General features: G+C 39.6%; 3 protein-coding genes across 3 annotated transcripts in view; 2 read left to right on the top strand and 1 right to left on the bottom strand.

The window, feature by feature from the left end:
• Positions 1 to 21,005, top strand: part of LOC311302781 (uncharacterized protein) — a 198,842-nt gene extending 177,837 nt beyond the window's left edge. The window contains exons 2-3 of the mRNA XM_084428834.1: positions 13,837 to 14,156; positions 19,615 to 21,005. Coding sequence (XP_084284960.1) covers positions 14,099 to 14,156; positions 19,615 to 20,777 — 1,221 coding nt within the window. The 5' untranslated portion in view covers positions 13,837 to 14,098 and the 3' untranslated portion in view covers positions 20,778 to 21,005. The remainder of the gene's footprint in view (positions 1 to 13,836; positions 14,157 to 19,614) is intronic.
• The window catches only part of LOC311303983 (uncharacterized protein), a gene marked incomplete at its 5' end in the record, with an annotated part of 31,672 nt that overhangs the window by 5,054 nt on the left and 4,564 nt on the right, over positions 1 to 22,054 (top strand). The gene's annotated exons all lie outside the window — the stretch shown is intronic.
• LOC311303876 (putative nuclease HARBI1) lies at positions 17,592 to 19,195 on the bottom strand. Its single transcript, XM_084430612.1, has 4 exons — positions 19,137 to 19,195; positions 18,669 to 18,795; positions 18,461 to 18,572; positions 17,592 to 18,366 (listed from the first exon to the last, which is right to left on the bottom strand). Exons 2-4 carry the CDS (start codon positions 18,792 to 18,794, stop codon positions 17,996 to 17,998), a joined length of 609 nt encoding a protein of 202 aa, XP_084286738.1. The 5' UTR covers position 18,795; positions 19,137 to 19,195; the 3' UTR covers positions 17,592 to 17,995.

Genomic DNA, 22,054 nt, shown 5'->3' on the forward strand with positions numbered 1-22,054 from the left:
ATGGAACATACACAGCGAAGTACACAAACCACTTGTTACAAATAACAGTAAACATATATATATACACACCTTTTGAGTCTGTGCTTAAAGGTCCCGTTCTTCGTGATCCCATGTTTCAAACTTTAGTTGGTGTGTAATGTTGCTGTTAGAGCATAAATAATATCTGTAAAATTATAAAGCTCAAAGTTCAATGCCAAGCGAGATATTTTATTTAACAGAAGTCGCCTACATCGAACGGCCCGTTTGGACTACATCCCTCTACTTCCTTCTTTAATGACGTCACTAGAACAGTTTTTTGACTAACCTCCGCCCACAGGAATGCTCCCTCATCTCTACCGAAATTCGTTTATGTACTTGCACACTTCTAATAACTTACTGTGTTTACTCAGCTCTTAAGGTGATTTTCTGAAGTAAAACTGACGCTTCATCTTTTGTGTGATGTACAATAAACTTTATTAAACTCATCAGTATATGTTTGTTCATCATTCAGACAGCAGACTTGTAGGCTATTAATAAATAATGGATACATACAAGCAGATGACAAATACGTCATAATAACCGTAATTAAACTACTAAACTATACCTGTTTCATCTCTATACAGCACTCTGACTCTGTAGGCATTATTGTCCGACTCGAAATGAACACTGTTACTGAGAGTTTCTGATATTATCATCATTCCGTGAGATGAAATTGTCCTGAGAGACTGAGCGCGAGCTCGTGAAGCTCCGCCCCCTGGGTCGTCCAGCAGCAGCTTATTTGCATTTAAAGGGCACACACTAAACAGAGCGTTTTTCTGAGCCCCAAAAAATGACAATTTAAACATGCTGTAAAAAATGATCTGTTGGGTATTTGAGCTGAAACTTCACATACACACTCTGGAGACATCAGAGACTTATTTTACATCTTGTGAAAAGGGGCATAATACGGGACCTTTAATAAACTGGTACACTGTATATCCGTAAAACTACTCGATGAGCTGTCATAAAGTGCGCGCTCTCACTTTCATTTCTGCCGTGATCAGCGACGTTAGGCCTGTCGCTCTGGATACTGTAAGCTGGATCACGAACAGTTGGTACAGATCCATCCTCGAGTAACAATGAGAGTAAATGAAGACTGCTATGTTCATCCTTACATCCCACAACAGAACACCTACATTTCTTAGGAGACATTACCGGCTGTCGTTGAAACAATGGCGGATGGTGTACAGATCACCGAGGGCGGGGTTTATGGAAAAACTACAGTGTCAATGGTGCTTGTGCAATTCTATGTCACATTGCATAGAATCTTAGAATAATAATTTACAAATAATGTAAAGCTGTTAAAAATCCCAAACCAAAATAGATATTTATATATTTTTTTTCGATTTGCTTGAAAACAGCATTTATATCTAAAAAAAAAGAGGCATATTTGAATGCTGAAATGTAGTTGTTCTTCAACCATTTATATACTTGTCAGTAAAATAGTGGTTGTATCTCATCAAAAGAAGTTCCTCAAATCGCTTGCTGAAAGTCTGTTTCTCTTTGGGGTCCGCACAAGACCCCTTAAACTGAAAAGTCTTTCCACAGGAGCACTCGATGGTGTTGCAGTGTTGTACTTGAGTGAGATGACTTTAAAGGAGCCGTATGTAAGATTGTGGCCAAAACTGGTACTGCAATTACTTTCAAATTACTGTAGAGCGGTGTATATATTCTGTCTTATTTACAATATGGCCCTCAGAGTGCTGATCTTGACATTCAGTTGTGACTTCACATGGTTTCTTCTCACTTCATCTTTAATCCAGCGTATCTTGAACCGGGGTAGAATAGAATAGAATAGAATAGAAAGAGCTTTATTGCCAAATATGCTTGCGCATTCAAGGAATTTGTCTTGGTGACAGTAGCTTCCAGTACACATACAATATAAAGTGACAAGACAAGTAACATAGGTATAAATAAAATATATATATATATATATTTTTTTTTAAATATATAGAAAGTTATAAGGTGCTATAATGAAATGTCTGAGGGAAGTATTGTGCATGTTTGTTCCACAGTAGGGAAACATTTAAGTGTTCATGAGGTAGATGGCCTGGGGAAAGAAACTGTAGTGGCCGTTTGTCAAACAAAAACAAAAACAAAACAAAACAAAAACAAAAAATAAACATTAATTAAACTTAAATCAAACTTCAAACGACAACCGTTATAGCACCCTGGGCAGGTGATGCACGCAGGCAAGAAATGAGTCCAATTCCAGGCTGATTCAAAGTTGTGGCTGATTTATTTTCCCAACGGAGCAAACAATACAGCATCTCTCGCGCTGGTAAAAAACCATATGCCCATCACCCAGGTGCTACAAATTACCTCCTACTTCCTACCTATATTCACCTTTACCTGTGCACACTACTGCCCTCAGGTGTCTAAATCAAAACATTGTAGTTAGTAAACTAACCAAAAAATAAAGACTAAACATATAAATAAAACAATTAACTAAACAAACAACTAAATAATATTACCAAAATATATATTACTAATGTGAGAAAAATTATAATGGTAAACAAATCAATTAACAAAATTACCACTACTGAAAGCAAACTAATGTAGCTCCAACACTCCGGCCCCTAATTGTGCATTATGACAATTACTGAACTCTCAAAACGGAGCTACACACTATATATTCTAACTATATCAGGAACAGATGTCTTGCCGCACCTGCAAGGAAAGAGAAAGAAAGAGAATGACAGATGCAGACAGAAAGAGAGAGAGTCAGTTAATGTGATCACACTGCCGCCTCCAGCAGCAGGCACAGCTTCGTTACAGGCCTCTCTAAGATGCTGGTCTTCGTTTGGAGGCGAACAGAGCGCACAACCCCATTCACATCCGATCTGACATCCAAAACTTTCCCCATCATCCAAGATCCTCTTGAAGCTGTAGCATCTGCCACAAGAACAACATCTCCAGGTATAAGGTTTCTTCTTAGTGCTGCCCATTTTTGTCTCTGTTGCATCAATGGCAGGTACTCAGAAATCCATCTCTTCCAGAAGAGTTCCGCCATGTACTGTATCTGCTTCCATCTTTTTCTGACATACAGATCATTTCTGTCAAACAATCCTGGTGGCATAATTGGTTTACCTTTCAACAACAGAATGTGATTCGGCGTCAAAGCTTCCAGGTCATTTGAATCATCGGAGGCCCTTGTAATAGGCCTATCATTCAATATTGCTTCAACTTCGCAAAAAATAGTTTGGAGTGCTTCATCGTCCAGGGTCTGCTGTTTAAGGACTGAGTTAAGAACACTCTTCACTGAGCGAATCAGGCGCTCCCAAACGCCACCTTGATGGGAAGCTGATGGGGTGTTAAATCTCCATTCTATGCCGTCCTGAAGAAAGGCTCTTTGAATTTTACCATGATTCAGAGCAGCCAGACTCTCCTTGAGCTCACGGCTGGCTCCAACAAAGTTAGTTCCATTGTCCGACCTGAGAGTTGAAACTGGGCCTCGTCTGCAGATGAACCTTCTCACTGAATTTATACAGGAGTCTGTATCCAATGTGTATGCTACTTCCAAGTGTACAGCACGGCTGGTCATACAGGTGAAGAGTACTCCGTATCTTTTGAGAAGACATCTGCTTCTTTTAACTTCAATGGGCCCAAAATAATCAATGCCAACATGAGTAAAAGGGGCTTCCTCAGGCAACACTCTTTCAGCAGGTAAGTCCGCCATTTTTTGTTCAAGGAGTCTTCCTCTGTTGCGTCTGCAAACAACACAATCTGATATGACCTTTCTGGCAGCAGAGTTTGCATTTACAATCCAATACTTCCGCATTAAACTGGACAACATATAATTTCTTCCAGCATGACCTATCTGCTGATGAATGTGGCGCAGAATTAATGTTGATACATGCAGGTCTTTTGACAGAATAACAGGACGCTTGGATTCCACTGGCAGTGAGGATTTGCTTAACCGACCACCCACTCTGAGAATCTCACCATCCATCACTGGGTCCAATCTGTACAGTGGACTGTCCTTGGATACGGATTTTACACCACTCTGCAGCGAGGTAATTTCATCCTTAAACCGTTGATGTTGTACATACCGGATGATTGACAGCTCTGCCCTGGTCACATCTTGAGGTGTTAGACTCTGTCCTTTGAGTGTAGCCTTAAAGCTCTGCATTTGGCTTTCCACCTGTTGATGACAGTCTGTAGTGTCCATACTGAGCTCAGCAGAGGCATAAAGCTCCTTTCTCCTATGTCCCAATAACACAAGAGTATCCTTGATCTTAAGAAGCCAAGCTACAGCCACCTGCAATCTCTTCCAAGATGAAAAGTAATGAATCAGGTGGCTCATAGCATTGTCTGTGTCTTTAACAACAGCATTCACTGTCAAATCCCTTTTGATCTCAGGGTCAGCGCCAGGAATCACATGAAGATCTACATCCAATTTAGGCCATCCATCCTTGGACTTATAAAGGAAATCAGGTCCCATCATCCATCTCCTTCTATTCAGGAGATCTTCTGCCCTCATTCCTCTTGACGCTTCATCTGCTGGGTTTTCCTTCGTCCCCACATATCTCCATTGGTCAACATCAGTTGCCTCTCTGATGACTGCAATTCTGTTGGCCACAAAGGTATAGAATCGCCGGCTTTCATTTGATATATATTTAAGGACTGTTGTACTGTCGGTCCAGAAAACTGACTTCTCCAGCCTAAGTTGCAACTCCTTCTGTAGCATGCGGTCTACCTTAACAGCAAGGACTGCAGCTGTTAGCTCCAGGCGAGGAATTGTTGTCTGCTTCAGCGGAGCAACTCTGGCCTTTCCCATCATAAATGCAACATGTACTTTATTATTCCTTTCCAATCTTAAGTAAGAGACAGCTCCATACCCAACCTCACTGGCGTCAGAGAAGTGGTGAAGTTGTACAGTGACAGGGTTGCCAAAGTCATTAGGCTTAATGCAACGGTCAATCTTGAACTTTGCCACCTTGTGGAGATCTTCCAACCAGCCAGCCCATTGCTTAGCGAGAACATGGGGAATATCTTCGTCCCATCCAAGATTTCTTTTACAGAGTTCCTGCAGTAACAACTTAGCCACCATGCTGAATGGAGAAAGGAAACCCAATGGGTCATAGAGGGAGCTGACCACCGAAAGAATTCCTCTTCTCGTCTGCGGTTGCTCTTGTGCTGAAGCCTTAAATCCAAATTGGTCAGTCTCAACATACCACTGTAGTCCTAATGTACGTTCAACAGGAAGTTGATCTGTATCCAAATCCAGCTCCATCATGTCTTTTGCTCTGCGGCCTTCGCTGACAGAGCGCAACACTGCACGACTATTGCTGACCCACTTTGACAGAGTGAATCCTCCTTTCTGACAAAGTGCAGTTAAATCCTGGATCATTTTCTTAGCTTCCTCTTCTGAGGCCATTGAACGGAGGCAATCATCGACATAAAAATTGTTTTTCACTGTACTCACAACCTCTGGAGGGAAGTGTTCTGCGTTGTCATCTGCCGTTCTCCTCAAAGCATAACTAGCGCAGCTTGGCGATGATGCAGCTCCAAATAGATGTACCTTCATGCGGTATTCCTGCGAAGCCTGTGCAGTGTCACCATCTGGCCACCAGAGGAAGCGGAGAAAGTTAACGTGCTTATTTGAGACATGAACCTGGTGAAACATAGATTGGATATCAGCCACTATTGCAATAGGCTCCTGCCTAAATCGGACTAAAACTCCAATGAGGCTGTTAGTGAGATAGGGACCTTGCAAAAGCTGACTATTAAGGGATGTTCCTTTGTAGGAAGCTGCACAGTCAAAAACAACTCTTAGCTTGCCCTTCTGAGGATGATACACCCCATGGTGTGGGATATACCACAATTTCCCATTGCTCTGTGTCAACTGGTCAAGAGGAACTGGCTCAGCATGTCGCTGTGTTATCATTTCATTTAGGAACGTGATATATTCCTCCTTAAAAACACTGTTCCTGTCAAACTTTCTTTTCAGGCTACATAAGCGCTGCTCTGCTATATAACGATTGTCTGGCAGGGTTACATTTTCCTTTCTGAATGGCAAGTCAATGCAGTAATGACCTCCAATTAGTTTTGCTGTGCTACTGACAATATCCATGAACTTAATATATTCTCTGGACATTTCAATCTGCTCTTCTGATGAATTTTCATTAAAGTCATGGTGATACTGCTTAACAAGCATTTCTTGCAGGTGTTCAACAGAGATGCGATTTGCTGTCACAGCAGAATAGCCACTCTTACCTCTACAGCTTCCATGAAGAGGACCATTAATGACCCAGCCAACCCTGGTTCTGACAGCGTATGGGCCCTCATCTAGGCTATTTATTACTTCCCACGGCTCCAAAACCTTAGGGGCATCAGTTCCAATTAGCAGATCTACATTTGCATGAATGTCATGGAGTATTACATCCTTCAAATACGGCCATGGATCAATATCTGCTTGTCGTGGAATATTAAGTGTAGACACAGGTATAGTTTTTTGAGTCAAAACATCAGGAAGCTCTATAAAATCTTCAGCACTCATGCCAGACACCTCAAGACCTGACAAAACATGAGCATTCACAACCTTTCGTTGGCCCATTGTTCTCAACAAAATGCTTGTCTTCTTACCTCGCAAATTTAACCTTTTCGCCATGGTTTCTGTACAGAATGTGCCGGAACTGCCAGGATCCAGGAAAGCATATGTCTGTATGATCTTATTAGTTAGTTTGCTTCTGACCTTTACTGCAACAATAGAGAAGGTAGAATCATCTTCCACACCGGCCCCAATATGGCCACACGTCTGAAAGGTTACAGTTGAATCACTTGGAAGGCTCACAGGATGTTTGGCTTGTTCTACAGATGTGCCTTTATCCTGTCTTTCTATATGAAGGACCCCAGGGTGTTTCTGATGACATACATGGCAATCCAATCGACTCCTACAGTCCTTGCTTGTATGGCCTACCTTCAGGCATCCAAAACAAATACCCTTGTCCTTAATGAAGTTGATCTTGTCCCGGTGTGTCTTGGCTTTAAACTGTGAACACTGACCTAGTGTGTGGTTTCTCTGCAGGCAGAAAAGACAGCAATGAGTGGAGGGGGTGCTATGTTCTGCAGGCCGTACAATAGCTTCTTCCCTCACAGGAGTGACATTCGTAACGTAGCTGCTTCCCTTCCTTCTTTGTCGTAGCTGGCTGTTAAAGGAGGCCTTCACATTAGGATGTTGAGGATCTTGAATGTTTCCAAAAACTGGATCTAAAGCAATTTTCACTTGTCTCTCAATAAAATTTACAAGATCAATGAATGTGACTCTCTGTCCACTTCTTTCTTGCAAGTCACATGCAATGTTCCTCCATTTTTCTCTTAGTTTGTAAGGAAGTTTTAAAATGATACTACGCATGTTAGATGGTAAATCCAGTTCCCTCATATACATTACTTGTTCTGTTAGGTTTGAACATCCTCGGAGAAACAGAGAGAATGATTGTAATCCCTTTACATCTTCACCTTTAATGGGTGTCCAGTTAGATATTTTTTCCATGTAAGCAGATGCAATTTTATATTCATCTCCAAAATGCTGAGCAAGAAGACTCTTGGCTCTGTGATAGCCTTGATCTGGAGGTATATGTTGACAACTGTGCACAAGATCCTTTGGCTGCCCCCTGGTGTATTGTTCAAGGAAATGCAAACAGTCGCTGGGATTATTCGTTTTCTTCTCCACTACATTTTCAAAAGCTTTAATGAAGGATTTATATTGAAGAGGGTCTCCATCAAAAATTTGCAGATTTCTTGGAGGAAGAACAGAGGATATATTTTGCTGAACCAACATTGCAGTGATTTCGTTTTGTTTTTGCATAATGCCCACCATGTCATTTTGGTTGTTACCGCTTTGAGTTTGAGAATTTAATATATGTCCCATTTGACGTCCATTTGCAGTCTGTAATTCTTGATATTGAACTTCTGGCCCAAACGGCCTTCCATACATTCGTTCAGCAAATCCTTGTCTTGGCCTAACAACTGATGCAGGATCAGGTACAGCAAGAACATCATTTTCAGGTGGAACAAAAGCTTTGGCAAGAGGATCTAAACCGATGGATCTTTGAGCTTTGCTCCTCTCCAAATAAGAGTTCATTCCATCAGATCGTCTTGAACCACGCTGTGATGAGTTCATTTCTAAAACCTGAAGCCTTGCCGTTGTAGCTGCCAAATCTGTTTCAAGCGCCAATTGCTCCTTTTCTCTACGAAGCCTTTCCTCCTGCGCTTCTATATGATGTTTCCTTTTTAAAGCTTCGGAGCGTTTAAGAAGAGCTGCTCTCTCGGCCTCCGCATTAATGCGCGCCGCGGATATTGCAGAAGTCTTTGATATGCCGGTGGCACGTGATTTTACAGAACTTTCTCTTACACTTAAGACGTTAGAAATACTGTCTTCAGGTTGTATTCCATCATCAACGCATCCTGCGTCGATAGGTTCTTTTGGCGGTGAGTATTGATAACCAGCTTTAGACAGCCACTCCTTCACATCTTCAATAAATGCATGACATGATTTCATTTTCTCCTCAAAGCTTTTAGTTTTAGTGATGAGTATTTTATCTTCTGGTAGAGGCAATTCCATAAATGTTTCATGAATATCAAGTGCTTCTTCATAACACTTAATGAACAAAGCGAGCTGAGTGTTCACTGCGTCGGCATTTTCATTTAATTCTATTAGGGCACGGATTTTATCCATAAGCTTTTTTGCCTGGTTAATTTTTGCAGTGCGTTTTTCTTGACAAGTTTGTATGTAAAAGCACATTCCTTTAGAAGTCAATTTAATTGACCGCTTTGATTCTGGCCTCTCCACATCTGTCATTTTGCTGCAAACGTATTGCCAAATTTTTGATAATATCAGTGAATGTTCACAATCGGGTAACAATCGGATACCAACAAATCCTCTTCATCCACATAAGCGCACATTGCGCTGGCTTTACTTTTTTATGAATGTAGGCCACAGGGTGCGTTAATAGTTCAACAAAGCACACAGCCAATTTAAAGCAGTCCAAGTTTAAGTTCATGTAACTTTTCATGAAACCGTTTTCCTATACGGCATTTCTATCAGTACATACCAACTGGAAATTTCTTAGCTCAGGCCAGGCCTCTGTCTCATGCCAGCAGATAATCCATGAATGGTGAATAAAACAATCCATGCTGATTTTCCATCGGGTATCCCAATAATATCCGAAGCGAATTCCAAGGAAAGTTCTTCTTCTTTCTTTAATCAGTGGACAGGTTTTTTACTTGATGTAGTGGCCGTTTGTCAAACAAAAACAAAAACAAAACAAAACAAAAACAAAAAATAAACATTAATTAAACTTAAATCAAACTTCAAACGACAACCGTTATAGCACCCTGGGCAGGTGATGCACGCAGGCAAGAAATGAGTCCAATTCCAGGCTGATTCAAAGTTGTGGCTGATTTATTTTCCCAACGGAGCAAACAAAACAGCATCTCTCGCGCTGGTAAAAAACCATATGCCCATCACCCAGGTGCTACAAATTACCTCCTACTTCCTACCTATATTCACCTTTACCTGTGCACACTACTGCCCTCAGGTGTCTAAATCAAAACATTGTAGTTAGTAAACTAACCAAAAAATAAAGACTAAACATATAAATAAAACAATTAACTAAACAAACAACTAAATAATATTACCAAAATATATATTACTAATGTGAGAAAAATTATAATGGTAAACAAATCAATTAACAAAATTACCACTACTGAAAGCAAACTAATGTAGCTCCAACAGAAACTTTTCCTGTGTCTGGTTGTTTTTTGGGTCCCGTCGGGTCCCGTCGGGTTCGGGCAAAGATCTTCAGCTCTACACCACTGTATCTATTTTTACAACCCGCCCCGCACCCGCGACCATTAAATAGACATATAGGCTACTAGGCATTGTAATGTAAATGAAAACAGCCTTTATTTCAGCCTGAAAGTGCTTGGAAACATCGCCCTGTAAACTGGCAATAATTTCTTTTCGATTTCGATTCTGAATATGAACCATAAATCAGGTCATATTAATAAGATAATGATTTAAACATTTTCAATATTTACAAAGCAGCGTTTGTATATATCTAATTCATCATTCACCTTTTTTTCTTTTAATTATGTAAAATCCCGACCTCAATTTCTCCCGCACCTCATCTTCCATCTTCACTTTTATTTCTCCGTCTTTGTTGTTGTGGCTGGCGGCGGGAGCTGCTTGGCGCGAACTGCTTTGCGCGAACTGCTTTGCGCGAACTGTCACGTGACGCCAAAGGTTTGGGGAAATCATGCAAGTTGCATTGCTACGGCCTTATCAAATAACCTACTAAAATATGATTAGATTGATATTCCCAAATATTTAATATAGGCTGGACATTGCATGCAACATATGGATTTTTATTTTATTATGTTTTTAATGACCCGCCCCAACCTGCCCCGCAAATAAAGTGACAATTTCTTTACCCACCCCAACCCGACCGCCGACCCGCGGGCTACCACGGGGCCCGCGGGTTATGAGACGACCCGTGCATCACTAAGGCGGATAGCTCAAAATGCGTATAGATAACACGCCACTTGACTTGAAAGTGGCGTGTCTGTTTACGCAAAGTCATGGTGTTGTCCAGCCTGAAAAGTGTTTTGGCCTGTAAAGTCCGGCTCAGTTTATTCTGTAGCGTCCTCCTAAAACAAATAGTAAAGGCATGTTGGTAGATTAGCACCTGTAGAATTTCCTTTTGTTGAAACCCCAGATAAAAGTAGAAAGCTTCTGTTATGTTTAGATACATGAGGCAGTTTGACAAGCACATTTCCTTACTAAAGAAAAAACACTGAAATAAAAACACTTCTACAGAAGACTGTATTCTCGTCACTTCTACTTTATTCTATGAAAAGCTACTAATTACATCTTCAACAGTGTAATAAGATTACTGTACTATTTTTAAAGAGTAAATCCTTATTTTACTTTTAGAACAAAAAGTAATTAAATTACAGTAATTAATTAATTAGTTAGCACTGCATTACACCCAACACTGATTACTCAATTAGGCCTATGCTGATAGAGCACATCCTGTATTGTACTGTATATTAATGACTATTTAATATTACCTCTAAACTTTGACTAGGCTTGGCATGTTGCATATTAATTGTTCTAGGAACCTCAAATAGGTTATATTTTAATTGTTGTGTATGTTGTGCTACTCTATAATGATGTTCTAGTTAAGGTCATTTGCAGCATATGTAGGGCCCGAACATAAACTCAAGCCCAGGGGACCCAGACCTGATCTTTGGTCTTTTTACTTTTTACTTGTCTTTATATTTATTAAAATACTTCGACATTTTTTTTTTTTGTGATGGGCCAGGGGCGATTTTTTTTTTATAAAACGGTTAGTTCCAATCCTTGATTCTGATTGGTCAATAGCTGTGCTTTATTCACGCTTCACCCAACGGTTCAATTTATCACTGTGATTGTGAATGACATCATCCACACCGGCGCGGCGACTGACAGCCGCACATTCTCCTCAAAACATCGGATTCATCCGCGCTGTGCCGTTTCGAAGCACAACCCACGTAAAGTTGATAATTCTGCATTTTCTTTATCCTCCAGGCCAATAGCTGACCTGCTTTCCCCCTGATCATAGTATGTTTGGCTAGTCCACATTAAGCTTTTAGCCACTTTGTCGGTTGTTAATTTTTTTTATTTGATCCTCTAGTTTTTGTAATTCCTGATTATGTCGTTTGTATAACTAATAATTTCTCCTCCTACGAACACCTTAAACGCTTCCCATCTAATACTTGACGTAGTTTCATTCGTATGTTCCACAATCTAAGTGGCCCTGATTGGCTGCGGGGGTGTCCCGTACGCGCGTGGCCGCGTGCTTTGGAGACCGATGACGTCACCGCTCGCTCGCGCCGTCTCTTCCGTCATTGAGAGTTTCAGCGTCGAGTCTTCTGAGGTGAGGAGAGCAGTTCACGGTATTTCTCATATTTACACAACCATCACACACACTTTATACAGTTTGACTAAGCGACAGGCTCATTTCTGTATTGTTTTCATCGATCACAGCGATACTTCTGCGTCTTTTCTGGCGTCTTCCTTCTGAAATAAACATTTAGTGCAGCAGCAGCGAGCATGAGGAGAATATGTTGAGTTCATTCAGACCTGAGCGACGTTGTGTTCGTTTGTGTGATTGTCTCGATGTTTGAGTGAGAACTGTTACTGAATGTCGAGGCAAGAGGTAAAGTTTGAGATCTGTGAGGGGAATTATGTGAATCGATCTCTTACTTTACGTTGAGCCTATAATGAGCCATGTGTAACTCTTCGGCTAAATGTTAATAATTGAATAGCGTTTTACTCTTGAACAATATTACTTTGTGATGCTCTTTAGTTTTAAATGTTTTATGATCATTGTTAGTTTCAGCGCATATTATTTTAATGATAGATCTAAGTACTTGATTAATGTCAAAATCAAACTAGATTTAGATTAATGTGGACATATTATGCTGCTATAATTATTTCTCTGTAGTGGTTGATGGAGATGAGTGTCATTAAGTTGGCTTGAGAAAGCCAACTCACTGAAATCCTATTTAAACTTATTATTATTCTTCTGAGACTAAAAAAATCTGACTCTAACTCCTCCTAGAGCTTTAACTCTACATACTCCAAACTCGGGTCAGACCTTCAGACTGTTCTGACTTAGTGTGCTATATCTTTTCAGACTGATTTGACTTTCAGTTTTCTTAAAAATTTATATTAAAAACCATAAAAATCCCATAGACTTTCATTGCAGACTGCTCAAAATGAGCCAAGACTACGGTGGCCCATTAGTGCACAAACACAAAAACTCAAATCTAAAATCCCTGAAGCCCTAGACTCAATTAAACTATTATTCTATGTACTAATTCACTTTTCTATCTATCTATCTATCTATCTATCTATCTATCTATCTATCTATCTATCTATCTATCTATCTATCTATCTATCTATCTATCTATCAAACTAATCTTTCTTTTTATTTCTTTCAAACTAATCTTTCTTTCTTTCTAATTTATCTGTTTTTTCTTTCTAATCTATCTTTCAAACTAATCTTTCTTTTAAATTTATCTTTCTTTCTTTCTAACTATTCTTTCTTTCTCACTAATTTATCAATCAAAATTTAAACTACTTTAAACTTCTTCAAACTCTCTGGTCCGGCTTTCTCAAGCCAACTTAAAGTTTGTCTCAACAAACTTTTTTTCTAGTTAGTGATTGTTTTTGTGTTATTGATGTTTTATCCATGTCATATTGTGAAAGATTACAGTATTGTCTTCCAATATAGCAGTTTCACAGGCTTTTATCATGTTTTCTGACTCAAATAATGTGTTTCTAACAGCAAACACTCAGAATAAAGTGAGATGATCTGCTGATGATCCTGAATGGCTTGTTGAATGAGTGTTGATAGTCTGAGGCTCATCAATATTAACAGATCTGCTGAAAACACTCTTTATTTCATGACAATAGTTCCTGTTTTCACCTCATTTATTATGCTGATGTCTTCAGATCTCCTGTAAATTGACACTTAAAGCTCATTTCATTGGTGTCAACAGACTGAGGGGATTTGTTGGCTACTATATGCACATTTATTTCTGTTTTTATGATTTTAACTGTTTTTCTTACCATTATTTATAATTGGAAGAATTTAAATTATTTATATTAATTTCTGTATTTTAATGAAGAAGCAGAATAATATTTGGGATTAGCAATACAAATAGATGGATGTCTAATAAATAGATAGACCGACATAAATTCTTAGAAGTGTCGTAATTTTTTTTTGTTGAAAACTCAGTAATTGATATTTTTGATTTTGGCAGATCAGCTCCTCCCACGCTGGAATACATCATCAGTGAAGCTCCTCCCACAGCAATCACATCATCAGTGAAACTCCTCCCATGGCAATCTCATCATCAGTGAAGCTCCTCCCACTGCAATCACATCATCAGTGAAGCTCCTCCCACAGTAATTCCCCAATAAATGCTGTAAATTCCCATCAGCTACAAGTGAAGACGAGCATCAGAGCATCAGGAAGAGCTGAAATCTGCAAAGACTGAGTTTATTAAAGAGGACAGTGAGAACATGAGTGATCCAGAACCCTGCAGAATGAAACACACTGAAGATCCTGAAGAACAAAGAGGTTGGTGTTTATTCTTCATTCATTCATGATGCTGAAGAACATTCATGTTAGAAACATTCAAGCACTTCATCACATTTAGATAAACAGTTCAACTATGAAACGGTACAGAATGTTCTGGGCAGGGCTCTGACAAATTCTTTAATAATAAATAGACAACGTACAGATTTTACAATGTGCAGTTTTATTTTAAAGGAACACGCTGACTTTTTGGGACTTTGGCTTATTCTCCGTATTCCCCAGAGTTAGATAAGTCCATACATACACTTCTCATCTCCGTGTGTGCCGTAACTCTGTCTGACGCACCCACCGCTAGCCTAGCTTAGCACAAAGACTGGAGGTTAACGGCTCCAGCTAGCATACTGCTTAGAGCCCTGTACGGGGCAAAAAATCCAGCCCTAACCGAGACCCGGCCCATGGTGTTTAAGCCCTAATCCGGCCCCAGCCCGAAAACGTCTGCAATTTTTCAGCCCGAACCCGACCCGAGACCAACATCAATATCACTTTAAGCTCTCTCTGACATGCGCTGACTTTGCTACACACACACGCACACACACACGCTACTAAGAGGTACAATTTTATTATAGGCCTCAAACATAGCTACATCCCCTGACAATTATGCCCACAAATATTAATACAGACTGTCCATTACAGAGAAGCATAAGCATGCAGTAGAGAATATTATATAGCCAAATGTGATCCAACAGTAAATAAAGATTTACGGCCTACCTTTTTTTGATGTTAAAGGAGAAGTTCACTTTTAAAATGAAAATTCTGTCATCATATACTCACCCTCATGTTGTTTCAAAGCTGTATGAATTTCTTTCTTCTGCTGAACAGAAAGGAAGATATTTAGAAGAATATCAGTAACCAGACAGTTTTTGGGTCCCATTGACTTCCATAGTATATTTTTTTCCTACTATGGAAGTCAATGGGACCCAAAAACTGTCTGTTCTAAATAAATATTTGGTCGCACCGGCAGGCAAAAATGCGACCAATTGGTCACAATCTGGAGCCCTGCTGGGTTTGTTTTTTTGTTTTCTCAACAAATGGTCAGTAGAGGAAGGTTTGAGAATTTTATATTGATTGTCAACATCAGATCAAGCTAAATACTATTGTAACTTTTATTTTACATGATCAGTAAACACCAAGTTACTAATAAAGTTGTATTTGTCAAATATCATATGTTGTTCATAGTTATAGATAGGCCTGTCGCGATAGTCAATAAATGAATTAATCGCACGATAAAAAAAATGAGCTCGATAATTTTTCCGCCCACGATAATTCCATTTGCATGCTTGTTTGTTTTCCTCGTCTCTCTCTCTCTCTCTCTCTCTCTCTCTCTCTCTCTCTCTCTCTCTCTCTCTCTACCAAAGAGACTGGATGACCACTCTCGGTTCCTTAGCGTATAGGAGGAGTGAGCCCTCTTGTCAGTTGTATGGTCTTTGTGTGGGAAAGCGCACGCACTCCTCATCCCTTAATCCTAACCAAGTATTTTCAGTGCGTAGCATATACACGCAATAAAGTGTGTCTCCGTCTTCCCGACAGTACACAATCACTTGGGCGTTTGTTTAGTCGACAAAGTAACAGGAGGACAGTGCACAATGGTGTGATATGGCTTGTTGAGCCTTTTTTATGTGTTTACAAAGGTCCTGGCAGTTTTGCCTGTTATGGAATGTATCACTATTTATGTCTGAGCCTAATGTTTAATATTTTTTGAAGTGCAATTTTGTTTACATCCATTTTATTTATTGTTTTTGTTATTTATTCAAGTACATTTATTTGTTAACAGACACTGAGAGTCCATTGCTTTTATTGTTTTTGGTTGTTTTGTTAATTTTTTGTGGATATTTAAAATGTTTTCCGTTTTCTATGTTTAATATTCTTTAGAAATAAAGGTTTATAGGTCTTTGAAAAGGTGTACCTGCATTATTATGCCATTATCATTATATTAGATGAAAATGGTCTCAGAACGACAATATTATCGTTTATCGCAATCATTTCTTGGACAATTTATCGTCCAGCAAAATTTGTTAGCGTGACAGGCCTAGTTATAGAGATTCTTCTTGGAGTAACTTTGGTAACAGGGTTGATGAATACAGTCAATGCTACAGTTTGTGTAAAAACTGAGACAATGGATTGAGATTATTTTCTTGTCTTCCCATCATGCAGTAGAAGGAGCCCAGATGATGTCACTTCCTGTGTGTCACAGTTTTAAGAAATGCTCTGTTTTTGAAAGGAGGAAAATCATGTCAGGAGAAACAGGGTTGAGTGAAACATGTAGGACACAGATAATGCTAATAAACGTTTGTGTTATTTCTCACAGGGTAATTCACTTGAGCTTGTGTTTCTGGTGTCCCACTTTCACATGCGCATGAATGGAAGTCAGTGCAAGGAAAAGTCTAGTGTGAACGGCCATTAATAATTAACGTTTTTTGTCAAATAAATATCAATCTCAAAGTTGGTGTCAAAATATGGCAGTATTGTATATTATAATGTTAATATCATGTTAGATAATTGTGTCATTTACAAAATATATGTAATAGTTCTTGCTAAAGAAACATGGGATTTGTGCCTATAATGTTTTAAAAATAATAATTGGAAGATAAATTTTCCTCATTTTTGGAAAGTTTCAAGGACATATAATCAATTTATAAAAAGACATCAAATTATCATAATATTTTATAACCGTGATGCCGATTTTATTACACCTGGGGCCTGTTGCACAAAACTAGGATAAGGGATTAAGCCAGGATATCTTGGTGATCCTGGCTCAATTGATCCGTAATCCGGTTGCACTAAAGCTGGATAGGGGGCAGGAGGATATGTTATGGTATAAATTACCATGGAGATTTATTCTGTGGAGCTAGCCTGCTCCAGACCAGGCTAAATTCCAGGATCTATTTAATCTCATCCCTAATGTCAGTCAGCAGTCACCACAAATGGAAACCAATAGTTATTTCACTGCTCACTATACATTGTTATCACATATAACTAGACCCACTGTCATTATTTAAACGTTTGTGATCATTAATTTCAATCATTTTGGATAAATAATGATTTTTAGATGATGTTGCTATCATTAGATAATTTACAGTTTCCCATAGACTATAAGGCTACATATAAAATGATAGAATATTAGGGCCACAGAGGGAAAAAAAAGACAAGTCATAATATTGTAACCAGTTGTTTTAAAGGAGGACAGTTGTTAAAATGACAGATGTGGGGCATTTCGTGAAATTGTACTTCAGTATGGTTTCATAAACAAAGACATGCTGATGTGCCAGAATATTAAGTATCACATTGTCATAAGTATCAAAACTGTAAAAAGAATATGTAGCTTTTCTGCAGAAAGAACCAGCCTCATAAATTTATGACTTTATCCTTTTTCCTCAGTGTGGCCCTAGTACTCTGTCATATAAACAAATACACATTCCATATGAATATAAAAACACAATGTGTAACATTATGTTCCTTTATTGAATAAGGACAAAACAAAGCAGGTAAACCATCAGCTCCTTTCGAAACTGAAGTCACAGTGACTCTACAAGATGGAAAGCACAGAATCAAAGCATATTATACAAAATGATACATACACATTCAAAGGTCTGTATATAACACACCCTGCATGTCTGCACACTAAAATAAATGCAGGACAAATCCATACACATCAACTGAACAGACAAATGAATGGATGCAGTAGCCTCCCTGCAGCCTTGTATTACACACAGTATACCGCACAAACATCATAAGAGGCCAAATTCGTAAAAAAACGAACCCAAAAAAACCCAAATTCCTCTGCCACCGCAGGACATATTTAACCAAAATTGAAAGCACACATACTAACTAAAATAATTCAACACATATTGGTCCCTCAGCAGCCGACCACTGTCGTCATCAGGGAAGATTGCCGGATTGTCCCAGTCCATGGCTGGTGGCACTCTGGGGGCCCTCTCCTTCCTCAGGCAGGCCACATTGTGGAGGACAGCACAAGCCACAGTAATATCACATGCCCTAACAGGGCTGACCCTTAATTTGTGAAGGCAGTGAAAGCGTGCCTTCAGGAGGCCAAAGGTCATTTCAACTCTGGCCCTGGTCCTGGCATGGGCATGGTTGTAGGCCTGCTGTGCTTCCTGGGGGTCTGTGAAAGGTGTCAGGAGAAAAGGCTGGCAGCCATACCCCCTGTCTCCCAGCAACACACCAGAGAATTCACCTGTCAACACAAAATCTCATCATTACTACCACATAAACACAGTGATATTCTTGACACAGCCATGATGGTTATAAATAGGGGTTGTGTGGCTTACCTTGTGATAGGCACTGATAGATTTCAGAGGCCCGAAAGATTCTGGAGTCATGGACTGAGCCAGGCCATTTTGCCACAACATTGCTGATCACACAGTCAGCATTGCAGACCATCTGAAATCATAAGATGAGGAATATTACACCAATCAATGCACATCACTGGCAATGCAGAGTGTTCGTCAATGGACAATATCAAAAAGTTATGTTCACCTGAACATTAATGCTGTGAAAGGATTTCCTATTCACAAAATCAGCCTCATGGGCACCTGAGGGGGCTTTTATCCTTATGTGTGTGCAGTCCACTGCACCAATGACATTGGGGAAATGTCCATTCATTCTGTCAAAGCAGCTTTACATTAATAAAAGCAGGAGAAACACACAAAAAAAAAAAACGGTGGACAACATAAGAAGCAGAGTACAACGGCTAAGATTAAACCGTACTGAGCGTAGTAACGTTAAATAATAATGTAAGGCTTTAATAATAATTTATCATAGCTTTATACAGTGTGATGGAGTTACTTTACACAATTTCACTCATATCTGCAGTGCATTTCAATTAAAAATTTAACCGTTTCATAATTACAGTACAACTGCGTTTTTGGAGATGTGAATTAAATATTTGAATTGTAATTGTGATGTTTCAGCGGAACGGTGAGTGTGTAATTGTGCACTACTTACGCATTCAGGCGGTCTGCAATACTTTGCCACGCTTTTTCTCTTTGCTTTATCACTGTGGCGGTGTTGCCTTTCTTCTTAATTATATCTTTTACCTCCTCGGATGCCTCCATGAGGATTTGTGCTTCCGACGGGGAAAAGTACGCGGCTCTAGTTGCCATGATAAATCAGTTAATCTGTGATCTGTGGCGGGGTCTATTTGAGTGAGCCGTGAGCGCGCACCTATCCAGGATTGGTTTCACCTGGCTTAATGAATCCGTGTCTGCTCATCCTGGCTTGGTCTTTGTGCAACCAATTAAGCCTGGACGCACATGTTTTGGCTTCATTGAGCTCAGCTGAGTCATTTATCCCGGATGTCTTAATTCTACTTTTGTGCAACAGGCCTCAGGGCTCACTTTCATGTCCTTTCACATTATATTTCTCTCTTTGAATTATTTTGATGTACTGAAAATTAAATTAATAATTTTCTCTTTGATTTCAGACTTGATGGAAGAGAGCGAGGAGAGTGAAGAACCGAGTGAATTGGAGGAGGAACATCATGTCAATACTGAAGGAAAACCATTGAGTCGCTCAAAGACTAAAAAGACATTTATAAAGAAAAGAGCCAAGAAATCTTTCACCTGCACTCAGTGTGGAAAGAGTTGCACAAAGAAAGGAATTCTTGAGATTCACATGAGGATCCACACTGGAGAGAAGCCGTTCTCATGTGATCAGTGCGGGAAGAGTTTCACAAGCAAACAATATCTTAAAAGACACATGAGGATACACACTGGAGTGAAGCCGTTCTCATGTGATCAGTGCGGCAAAACATTTCTTAGGTTATCACACCTGAAGGCACACCTGACAGTTCATACGAAGGAGAAGCCACATTCATGTTCTGTGTGTGGAAATAGTTTTTCATGGCTGTCAACTTTACATAGACATGAGAAAACTCACTCTGGAGTGAGAGAGTACATGTGCTTTGAGTGTGAGAAGACTTTTATTACAGCGATAGATTTAAAACAACACGAGAGGATCCACACTGGAGAGAAACCTTACAAGTGTTCACACTGTGACAAGAGATTCAGTCGGTCATACTCTCTGAAAACACATGAGAGGATCCACACTGGAGAAAAGCCGCACACGTGTGATCAATGTGGGAAGTGTTTCACTGACAAAAGGCAACTTGATGTTCACATGAGGATCCACACAAGAGAGAAGCCATTCATGTGTGATCAGTGTGAAAAGAGATTCTCAAGCAAAGGTATTCTTAAGAAACACATGAGGACCCACACCGGAGTGAAGCCGTTCTCATGTGATCAATGCGGCAAAACATTTTGTAGTGCATCAGTCCTGAAGACACACCTGACAGTTCATACGAAGCCGCATTCATGTTCTGTGTGTGGAAAGAGTTTTTCACTGCTGCAATATTTACACACACATCAGAAAATTCACACTGGTGTGAGAGAGTACATGTGCTTTGAGTGTGAGAAGACTTTTACTACAGCAAACTATTTAAAACGGCACCAGAGGATTCACACTGGAGAAAAACCTTACAAGTGTTCACACTGTGACAAGAGATTCAGTCTGTCAGCATCTCTGAAAAGACATGAGATGATCCACACTGGAGAAAAACCACATCACCTCAGTCTGAGATCACTGTAAGTAGTTTATTTTCATGTGCTGAGTAACAAAGTGAGACACATCAACACACTATGTGTGGTGAGGACAGGACTACTCGACAACAAAGATATTTGTCGACAATGTTGACTAATCGTTTTAGCCCTAGTAATTAGCACGTTCGCGTTCCATGTGGAGATTTGCATGTAAATCTCTTTTGTGCTTGTGGGCGTGGTCAAATAAAAAATAATGAGCAAGCGCTTGAGAAACTGGACATCTTGTTGGTTTTATACAAATTACTTAAGCAGAGAATATTTGTTTTCAGTTTGAATGCGATCATTTAAAAGTACACACTTAAATGTGTGTAAAGGTATATGGCTCATAAATGTGTGACAAGTATTCGCTGAGTTTTGTTTCAGTTTATAGATGTGCTCAAGAAAAATTCAGTGAGACGGAGAGCCAGAAAGCACACCCTGTTTATTTTCTTTATTTTACAAAAGCACAATGTTTTGGTTTGATTGTAAGTGGACACATATAAAAGTAGACATCTCACAGATTCTTTTTTTATATTTCTTTTTTCTGTATGACCATAAATGACGGAGTAATTTAAGTTTATTGTGCTACAATGTGAAGAAAATCCAGCAAAACGCACGGGCGCATTTACCAACCCCAGAGGGTTAACTTGTTTTCAACCAACAGGAATGTCTAATTTGTCAGTTCAAATCACTGCAAAAAAAACACAAATTCGCTCTCTGACAGTAGGTGGCGCTCATGTAAAGCAGAAATACAGCACTATACAGGGCTCTAGACTGCGAGTAAATGGTCACATTTTGCGAACTTTTTATAAGAGAGGGCTGCCATTTCTGCTGCATGCGAGAAACATCACACAGCAAACGAAAGCAGAATGAACCCACACTACCCGTCTGAGCTGCGCATCGCAAACAGTTTATCCGCTCAGAGCAATACTAGACAGCGGTTTACTCGTGATCCAATCTCGATCACGCAACAACATTACTCAGAATGAAAACTCCTCACCTTTTGGCGAAATTCGCCATTTTAAAACCAAAATGGGTCACCTATGTGATTTGTGCAGATCCGATGAGAAAATATTTATGGGGTGGGTCGTGGTCGAGGTCGAGGCCAGCATTTACCCGCTATAAAGTTACCATAAACTTCGCAGCTTTAAAAAACAATCATCATTCCTAATGCCGAAACATGACAGCCAATACGAGTCAGAGTAAAGTTAGGGCAGAAATGTTTTCAAAGTCTTTTACACCGCGAGTCTGACAACTGGACACACTGCCGAACATAGAACCGCACGT

The sequence above is a fragment of the Rutilus rutilus genome, assembly GCF_951802725.1.
Source record: "Rutilus rutilus genome assembly, chromosome: 1".
NCBI lineage: Eukaryota > Metazoa > Chordata > Actinopteri > Cypriniformes > Leuciscidae > Rutilus > Rutilus rutilus.

Bases quoted from the DNA above. Each gene is read 5' to 3' on its own strand.
- LOC311303876 (XM_084430612.1), bottom strand. From the start codon at position 18,794: ATGAATGGACATTTCCCCAATGTCATTGGTGCAGTGGACTGCACACAC. The intron at 18,573-18,668 runs GTGAACATAACT...TTATGATTTCAG, and splicing joins TTCACAGCATTAATGTTCAG to ATGGTCTGCAATGCTGACTG. The intron at 18,367-18,460 runs GTAAGCCACACA...TTGTGTTGACAG, and splicing joins CTATCAGTGCCTATCACAAG to GTGAATTCTCTGGTGTGTTG.